Here is a 10,430-nt window from a genome sequence, read left to right on the forward strand (position 1 = left end):
TCCATCTACCCCTCATCATGATCTCACTATTATTATTATTATTATTATTATTATTATTATTATTATTATTATTATTATTATTATTGTTGATGTTGTTGTTGTTGTTGTTGTTGTTGTTATTACGGAAGTCCGGTAGTATAAGAATAGTGTTTGAAGACCAGCCCTTTGAATAGAGATGAACTAAATATTCTGTGCATAGACTTTCTGCGCTAGCTTTTGGTAGTGAATATAATGGAAACCTGACAAAAGAGATGACCAAATAGAGCAGTGGTTCCCAACCTTTTTCCTGTCATATCCCCCCTGTACCCAGTTCAACCATCCAGATTTCCCCCTGCATGCCCCGCCCAGCCCTCATGCCCACTCGCCTGCCTCAGAAATGGGCATGATATTCCAATTCTTCCCTTGCATAGCATGTCAGTGAGAACTGATATGATCATATCACAATTGAATGGCTAACAACAAATTACCGCACGTACTATGTGGACATTTTCCGCTTGTTTTAGTTAGTAGGTAGTGTGATTATTTCCCCCCTGGAAGCTTCAAATTTCCCCCAGGTTGGGAACCTCTGAAATAGAGGAATCAATTGCCATGTTTCTATCAAATCCAATTGGGCTTTGGCGTGTTTCCTGGGAATTTTAGATACACTTTTTAGTTCCAGTTCCAATTTGGGAGTAATTTATTCCCAAGGTTGAGTGAATTTGGGTCAAGAGGTTATAGGCTTAATATTTGATAGTAAAACTGTATTCGTCTAAACATGTATACCTATATATACATATTTATACATTTATGCATATGTGACACACACACATATGTATATATATATATATATATATATATATGTATATATATGTGTGTGTGGTGTGTTTGTTATCGTATATATACATATATATATATATATATATATATAGAGAGAGAGAGAGAGAGAGAGAGAGAGAGAGAGAGAGAGAGAGAGAGAGAGAGAGAGAGATAGGTATATGTGTGTATTTATGTATAAATAGGTTTTCATCGTTATCCATATTCAATTCTATTATGATTGGTATAACGTTTCTTTTCCATTGTTTTCAGGTTGATATCGAATGAAGCAAAAAAGAAACTTAGCTGGATAAACCTCTCTTGTGTTTGTTTCACTAAAGTCAACGAGATAAATGCCTTTGACAACATCGCCAAGAACACTATTCTTTGCATCCGTACTTTTGCTAATATTTAGTCTGGCGACACAGCATCGTCAAGGTAAGTAAGACTATACTAATTTTTTGTAATGAGGCGCATTTGCACTAACTCGCAGCGGTGCCCTTTTAGCTCGGAAAAGTTTCCTGCTATCTGATTGGTTAGAATTATCTCGTCCAACCAATCAGCGATCAGGAAACTTTTTCCGAGCTAAAAGGGCACCCCTGCGAGTTGGTGTAAATCTGCCTCGCTAAAAAGAATTGACTATAGTTTTCACATCATTCTAAATATCATTCTTTGTACATTCTAAAATCTTGCCAGACACAATATGGTCATTGTTTAATTCGGTGTGTGAAATAGGATCGTTTGCAGATACCTTCCTAACCGGGGATCCTTTCGAACCGAGCTTTTAGGAAGGATTTTATATCCTTTATTAAATGGTGATATCCCTGGAGAAAAAATGTATTCGGAGGGATTTTCTAAAGAGCTTTCAGATGTCCTGAAAAATCCTTTCACCAAACTTTGATATAGATTGTCTCTTACAAGTCCTTTATGAATACCTGTAACTTATCAATAATAATAAGGAAATTTATTTATTTCCTTTCCTCACTGGGCTATTTTTCCCTGTTGGAGCCCCTGGGCTTATAGCATCTTGCTTTTCCAACTAGGGTTGTAGCTTGCATAGTAATAATAATAATAATAATAATAATAATAATTGTTATTTATGATTTTCCTAATAATGTTGCACCATTGCTTTAGAGTTCCTTTGTTCCTTAATGGAATACATTTAGTTACATATGAAGGGCTTTTAGAGTTTTATACATTGAGAGTAATGGAAAAGAGAAAATTTAGTTAATATTCCTGACTAGATAATAAATTTCTTCTGTTGAATGTATTTATATCAGATAAATATTTTGTTTTATATTTTTAATTTCCGATTAGTTTGTCATTACACATTTGCATAATATTATCTAATTAGATGATTAAAACACCAATAGCCTTCAATATTTGTTCAACAAATGCTGTTTCATGCGAGAAGAAAATACAAATTTCCATGACGTCACCACATCGAAGAGTAAGTTATCTCGGTTGAATGTCTTATTTTGGATTTTCTCCAAAACTCACTTCTCGTAGTAATGCAACTTTACAAAATTATCATTTTCTTGTGTCGAAAAATGTAAAAATTTGGAGAGAAAGTGAAGCTTCTGAGGATCCTGCAACTTGCAGTGATTACACCAAGGTCTATGGATTTTGGATTACACTATTCCCAACGGTCGCCATTGACATCACCTCCTGTTAAGTGTTATGAAATAAAACAAATGTTACTGATTTTCCTTCTTGTAGATCAATATCTCACCGGTGATGAGCTGGAAGATCTTCTTTCAAGAAGGAAGCAATGGATGTTTTCAAAGTCAACCCCTAAAGAGCAACAACTGCATCGCTTTAAACGGTTCACAGATTCGAAGCCATCGAGCGTCCCTTCTGTGGTGAGTAAGCCACTCTAAGGGCCCGGCCAGACCAAGCGCGGCTAGCGGCGAGGTTAGCGGCAAGAGGTTATGGCGGAAAATTGAAACCTTAGGTATCTTATATAGATGGCCAGATAGGAGGTGCGGAGCCTCGCGCCTCCTATCTGGCCACCTACATAAGATACCTAAGGTTTCAATTTTCCGCCATAACCTATGTAGGTGGCCAGATAGGAGGCGCGGAGCCTCGCGCCTCCTATCTGGCCACCTACATAAGATACCTAAGGTTTCAATTTTCCGCCATAACCTCTTGCCGCTAACCTCGCCGCTTCCCGCGCCTCCTATCTGGCCACCTACATAAGACCCCTAAGGTTTCAATTTTCCGCCATAACCTCTTGCCGCTAACCTCGCCGCTTCCCGCGCCTCCTATCTGGTCACCTACATAAGATACCTAAGGTTTCAATTTTCCGCCATAACCTCTTGCCGCTAACCTCGCCTCCTATCTGGCCACCTACATAAGATACATAAGGCTTCAATTTTCCGCCATAACCTCTTGCCGCTAACCTCGCCGCTTCCCGCGCCTCCTATCTGGCCACCTAAATAAGATACCCAAGGCTTCAATTTTCCGCCATAACCTCTTGCCGCTAACCTCGCCGCTTCCCGCGCCTCCTATCTGGCCACCTACATAAGATACCTAAGGTTTCAATTTTCCGCCATAACCTCTTGCCGCTAACCTCGCCTCCTATCTGGCCACCTACATAAGATACCTAAGGTTTCAATTTTCTGCCATAACCTCTTGCCGCTAACCTCGCCGCTTCCCGCGCCTCCTATCTGGCCACCTAAATAAGATACCCAAGGCTTCAATTTTCCGCCATAACCTCTTGCCGCTAACCTCGCCGCTTCCCGCGCCTCCTATCTGGCCACCTACATAAGATACCTAAGGTTTCAATTTTCCGCCATAACCTCTTGCCGCTAACCTCGCCGCTTCCCGCGCCTCCTATCTGGCCACCTACATAAGATGCCTAAGGTCTCAATTTTCCGCCATAACCTCTTGCCGCTAACCTCGCCTCCTATCTGGCCACCTACATAAGATACCTAAGGTTTCAATTTTCCGCCACAACCTCTTGCCGCTAACCTCGCCGCTTCCCGCGCCTCCTATCTGGCCACCCACATAAGATACCTAAGGTTTCAATTTTCCGCCATAACCTCTTGCCGCTAACCTCGCCTCCTATCTGGCCACCTACATAAGATACCTAAGGTTTCAATTTTCCGCCATAACCTCTTGCCGCTAACCTCGCCGCTTCCCGCGCCTCCTATCTGGCCACCTACATAAGATACCTAAGGTTTCAATTTTCCGCCATAACCTCTTGCCGCTAACCTCGCCGCTTCCCGCGCCTCCTATCTGGCCACCTACATAAGATACCTAAGGTTTCAATTTTCCGCCATAACCTCTTGCCGCTAACCTCGCCGCTTCCCGCGCCTCCTATCTGGCCACCTACATAAGATGCCTAAGGTCTCAATTTTCCACCATAACCTCTTGCCGCTAACCTCGCCTCCTATCTGGCCACCTACATAAGATACCTAAGGTTTCAATTTTCCGCCACAACCTCTTGCCGCTAACCTCGCCGCTTCCCGCGCCTCCTATCTGGCCACCCACATAAGATACCTAAGGTTTCAATTTTCCGCCATAACCTCTTGCCGCTAACCTCGCCTCCTATCTGGCCACCTACATAAGATACCTAAGGTTTCAATTTTCCGCCATAACCTCTTGCCGCTAACCTCGCCGCTTCCCGCGCCTCCTATCTGGCCACCTACATAAGATACCTAAGGTTTCAATTTTCCGCCATAACCTCTTGCCGCTAACCTCGCCTCCTATCTGGCCACCTACATAAGATACCTAAGGTTTCAATTTTCCGCCATAACCTCTTGTCGCTAACCTCGCCGCTTCCCGCGCCTCCTATCTGGCCACCTACATAAGATACCTAAGGTTTCAATTTTCCGCCATAACCTCTTGCCGCTAACCTCGCCTCCTATCTGGCCACCTACATAAGATACCTAAGGTTTCAATTTTCCGCCACAACCTCTTGCCGCTAACCTCGCCGCTTCCCGCTAACCTCGCCGCTTTCCGCGCCTCCTATCTGGCCACCTACATAAGATACCTAAGGTTTCAATTTTCCGCCATAACCTCTTGCCGCTAACCTCGCCTCCTATCTGGCCACCTACATAAGATACCTAAGGTTTCAATTTTCCGCCATAACCTCTTGCCGCTAACCTCACCGCTTCCTGCGCCTCCTATCTGGCCACCTACATAAGATACCTAAGGTTTCAATTTTCCGCCATAACCTCTTGCCGCTAACCTCGCCTCCTATCTGGCCACCTACATAAGATACCTAAGGTTTCAATTTTCCGCCATAACCTCTTGCCGCTAACCTCGCCGCTAGCCGCGCTTGGTCTGGCCGGGCCCTAAATACTTGTACGCTGCTTTAAGAAAATGGCAGTTTTGTAGGTAAGCTAATCAACTTGATTTAGAATATAATTTAAAAAGATTAACATTGAACAATTATTTACAAAGTTTCAATTCTTATCAGAGGAATTGTCTGAATACTGTCTTGTGTTTGATATGAATTCGTCTGGACCTTTATGAAGTAGCAGACATCAACAGGTGCATATTAAGATGAGCTGAAACAGACATTAATATTTTTAGCTTTACTCAAATCTTACTTTTATAACCCTATTGAATCCATCGCTCTTTTGGTAATCACTAATTCTTATTCTATGAGATAAAATTTATTACTGATCTTCTTCCATATTTCTCTAATGTATGGCTTTTGACATGTTCACTGATAAGACTGCGTGATGACATTTCCTAATAATGCTACCTTCCATACGTTTAATGTCTTTTCTGCTCTTCATTAATAACCTATTTATGAATACCTTTAACTTATCAATAATAATTTTCCTTTTTCTTTTAGATTCCTGCAGTATTTTGCACTTTTTACAGAACCTAGAACTTTCCTTTCTATATCTGCATTGTTAAAAGGAACCGTACTTTTAATCGGAAATTCTCCGTAAAAATATACGGTTCTCAGCCGCATTTTAGTAAAATACAGGCGACCGTAATTTTTACCTTACTTTGTTATTATCTTTTACGGGTTGGTGACCGTAATATACTCCTTAACGTCATTATATCCGTTTTTAAAACGGTAAATGCCTGGCAACATTTATTCCAGGATTTTACCATTTTTAATGCAAATTTTTAAGTGATATTTTTGACCATGTAAGGATACTTGACTGGATATCCTATAAAACAATTTGGAGCAATGTCTCCAAGAAACAGACTCTACATTTCAATCTGGTATCAATGAGCTCATACTACCCACATTCTATTCAATTCCAGGCATCCATTATCGATAGCCCCCATCAAAGAACACAGGCACGTCCCCCAGTCGTGGTACTGGACAGGGTAAACCAGACACCCAGCAGGAAGCAGCTTCTGTGGGATAGGATCGCTGAGCTAAGAGAGCGAAACAGACGTCTACCACATCCCTTCGCGACAAATTGGCCTTATGGGACAGTTTCTCAGACACGAGATAATCCAGTGGGGCAGGCTAGACCAGGGGCCACTATTGCATCAGATGATCAGACTTTACAAACTACTTTTACCAGATGTGGACAGTTCTTAGGGCGGTGTCAGGGCAACATCCCAGGTCATTTACATAGCCATCACCATTCCCACCACAGTCATCCATCGAATAGAAGACCTGTGGGGCATACACACGCCAGGTAGTGCGGGACGTACCACTTACGGTTCTTCTCGTAATCATAATCATCGGTACCATCAACATAATCATGGCTCGGCTTCAACAAACTCCAACAGCCAACAGATTCCTGATTGAACAGGCCGGAAAGAAAGTGTGTGGGGTGGGGTGGTATTGTTTGGCTTCCCTTCCTAATATTTATACAAGAAGAAACAAATGATCTAGAGAATACATGCATGTAAATCTATAACCCCCCTTAAACTACATCTCTTTGTTAATTCTTTATTAAAAATGTCAAATATAAATAGATAGCTATCAACTTTAAGCGTAAATAATTTTCCCTCCCCCAAATGAAAATTTGGTTATATCCATATGTTGCTTACACATCTCTTAACCTAGAGAAAAAATATTTGTGGTATGTGCAATACTCATTTTTCTGCCATTTGTATAACGTAATCATACTGTGGCCTTTTGAACCAATTAAGAACTTAAGAGTCCATCCATCCATATACCAACGCACTTCCCCCAATTTTGGGGGGTAGCCGACATCAACAAAGAAACAAAACAAAAAGGGGACCTCTACTCTCTACATTCCTCCAGCCTAACCAGGGACTCAGCCGAGTTCAGCTGGTACTGCTAGGGTGCCACAGCCCAACCTCCCACATTATCCACCACAGATGAAGCTTCATAATGCTGATATCATAAGTTCCAGGATGTTGTTTTACAGCGACCTTTTCCCCCCTCGACTTCAGTTCCAATATGACTGAGGTTAAAGAGGACGTCAACTCAGAGAGCAAAAATAGCTTGAACTTTACTCCATATCCGTATGGTATTTTTTTTACACACTCATTGAATGGTAAAGCAGGCCATGTATGCGTTACAGGCACGAGTGTAGAGCTGCAATAGGGCCTCATTGAGACACACATAATAAAAAAAAAAAAAAAATCAGAAGTAATGACACTGGGAAACCTGTCAAAAATACAGTAAAATATGGCAACAGGGTTAATGGAAAGGCTGCTATTTAAGGCAATGGAAAACTGTGAACACGACATCGTAAAACCCAACAGCAATAACACTAGAAAACATGGAAAAAGAACAATGGAGATGACGGCAACTACAATGTGTGGAAATAAAAAGGATACTGGGAAACCTATCAGTAATTGCTGAAAGAAAAAAGTAGAAACAAGGACAATGGACAACAGATGGAAAGGAAACAATATGTGAAGTGTGAAGATGCATTAACGATCAGTTAGTTAATTCTTTGTTTAAAGAAAAAAAATACATAGCTGTTGTTCCTAGCGATCATGAGCATTATCAGTAGTGGAAAACCCTGGAGACTTTCTAATCTTATTCTATTTAGCACTTGTTTAATTTAGACAATACAAGAAATACATACCTTGTTTCACGAGATCAAATATCCTCTTTTTAGGGTTACACTTTTCAGAAAACTGTATTAGAGGTGCTAAAAGTTTATTTAAAAGGTACTCCACTGCCAACAATCTTCTCAGAATAGATTATAACAAATTATATTATTATGATATTTTTCCTCGTAGGAACAAACTAAAACTCTCAATACCTCATGCTATTATGATATCATGAATGTAAAAGTGAGAAAAATTACATAAAACTGAGAAAGGCCTACTCTGGGTGTTTGTAGTACAACATACCAGTATAACTCCCTTACTTTCAACTATATTACAATCGTTTATGGAATAAAAACTGTTCAAACTGTTCAGAGGTCTCCAAATCCCACGTGTATGTATTTACCCTTACCTGAAAGAATAAGAATTTTTTGAAAATTGAACATTTTAATCCAAAATTTTGAAGCTGGCCAAGCTCATTTCCTGGACAAAATTTTCTCACTAGAATTAATTGATTTAACAGGGAAGAACATATTGTATGTCTTCTGAAAGATTACCATTCTTTAAAGATTCAAAGTACAGTTTTATCTGCGAATCCCTTCTTAAAGGGTCCGGTAAAACCAATTTTTTTTTAGGTTTCTTTGTTTGCATAGTTCAGGTTGTTGTCAGTGTTTAAAAAATTCATTTAGTTGTATTTTTGCCAAAAAATGAGCAAGGAGATGATGTAAAACTACATGCGAAATGAGCCATAGCAGAGCAAAGCCCAAATAAGGTTTTATACAGTATTTAATTGGTGGACCACCATTGCCTACCTGTAGGGTAAGTAGGCCTACACTTAATTTGTAAGAGCGTGTTTACAACACGGCAAAGTTCAAACATTGCTACGAATGACTTCCTTAGGAATGGGATGGAAAATAGTAGTTTTCTATCTCTGAAAGTCTTGTTCTCTCGTTCTACAAAGGCTCGGACTGGGCGAGAAGTTAAAACTAAAGTTTGGCGAATGAAACTTGTCGAAATTATGCTACACGATACTAATGAAAGCAGAGATGTTATAGCCATATACGAAAATTTTCAAATAGATTAAAAATATATTACAGTTATGGAAATATGAATTACTCCAGCAGCAAATTTCGGAAATATAATAGACATAAAGGACTGCAATTAAATCAATATGCCGTATGTTTGATATTGGTAATAGTTTATCCCCCCAAAAGAGAAGAAAACGTACAGTGCATATGAGTGAAGAAAATGAAATATTTACATGTCTATGGTCAACCATTATTATTATTATTATTATTATTATTATTATTATTATTATTATTATTATTATTATTATTATTATTATTACAAGCTTGGCTACAACCCTTGTTGGTAAAGCAAGATTGCTATAAGCCCAAGGGTTTTATCGAGGAAGAAATAACCCAATGAATAAAGGAAAAAAGAAAATAAATAAACTACAAGACGGTATGATTATAGTTAAACACGGGGCAAACTTTACTAATAAAAATAGGGGTATATATATACATTATATATATATATATATATATATATATATATATATATATATATATAGAAAAACTCATGTTTTCTTCGAAAATGACCTTTATCTCCCCCGCAAATAAATAGTTAATAAGATACACCCTAATATATCATGGGTTGAGGGTGGGGAAAATTTACTGGCGAATTTACTGGCGAATCGATAAATAATGAAAAAGCCGACTTTTTTTATTTATTTTTTTGTCTGGGACGCATAATAAATCCACGAAAAGATTTCAGAAGCATAACGCCCTCGATATAAGAAAAAAAAAAAAGTAATAACAATCACCTATATTGAAAGAGCACTTGAAAAGCTATATAAGAAGTATATGAGAGATTGAACAAGGTGGAATTAAATTAGGTTGATAACATTTTATCTAGAATTTTTTTTCTAAGTTGGAACTTGGGAGAGCCGTTGCCTCTAGGGCAATGTTTACTTTAAGCCCTTTAACTCATATTCTTACGCAAATACAATCAGTTCCAAATTCCAATTACAGTTTATTGGCTGAAAGTTGTGACATCATTATGATGTATTGGTTTCATGACCAATTACGAACTTCAGTCAAAAACGAAGTTTTAAAAGGATTTCAGCGGAGTAATGCAGTTACCACTCAACGTTTACTGGTATCCGTGTTTGACTGAAAGTGAATTGATCAGTTCAACTTCATTCGTTGTAGTTGTGTTACGTGTCGGATGTTAATCATGGAGTCCAACAAATTTAGGATATTTTTTTCCGTATATAAAGTAAATTTCCCCGTCTTTATGATATTGCCCTCTAATTCAGGATAATTTCCCCGAATTTAGGGCAATGGCTGCTGTTTTGGTTATTACGATACTATAGCCAAGTTTCACGGTAGGCTACTCATGGTGTAGTGAATAATTGTTGAAAAGTTCCTTAATATCCTTCAAAGATTGTGTCCCAAGTGCGACATCTGCAACGCTTCTGCAAAGATTGGCAAGGCAAAAAGAGACATAGGTGTCACTCATAAGGTAAAGAATTATTTATGATTTATTTTATCATAATGTAATGACTTATTTGTGATTTCCATTTAGTTTGTGACGTGGGAAGGCGGTTTCGGGTGGCATGGCCCCCCGGCTAGGGTTTGTGATCTGGGAAGGGGGGTGGTTGGGTTGGCTTGCCCCCC

At 39.3% G+C, this 10,430-nt stretch overlaps 1 protein-coding gene across 2 annotated transcripts in view; it reads left to right on the top strand.

The window, feature by feature from the left end:
* LOC137619559 (uncharacterized) overlaps nt 1-8,089 on the top strand; it is a 79,807-nt gene extending 71,718 nt beyond the window's left edge. Inside the window, exons 2-4 of one of the 2 annotated variants that reach the window (XM_068349687.1) lie at nt 1,066-1,230; nt 2,512-2,654; nt 6,028-8,089. In XM_068349687.1, the coding sequence (XP_068205788.1) occupies nt 1,146-1,230; nt 2,512-2,654; nt 6,028-6,417 (618 nt within the window). In that variant the 5' untranslated portion in view covers nt 1,066-1,145 and the 3' untranslated portion in view covers nt 6,418-8,089. The remainder of the gene's footprint in view (nt 1-1,065; nt 1,231-2,511; nt 2,655-6,027) is intronic. The other variant, XM_068349686.1, reaches the window with a different exon arrangement.
* Nucleotides 8,090-10,430: the final 2,341 nt, after the last annotated feature.

This window comes from Palaemon carinicauda, chromosome 26 (genome assembly GCF_036898095.1).
Source record: "Palaemon carinicauda isolate YSFRI2023 chromosome 26, ASM3689809v2, whole genome shotgun sequence".
Taxonomy (NCBI): domain Eukaryota; kingdom Metazoa; phylum Arthropoda; class Malacostraca; order Decapoda; family Palaemonidae; genus Palaemon; species Palaemon carinicauda.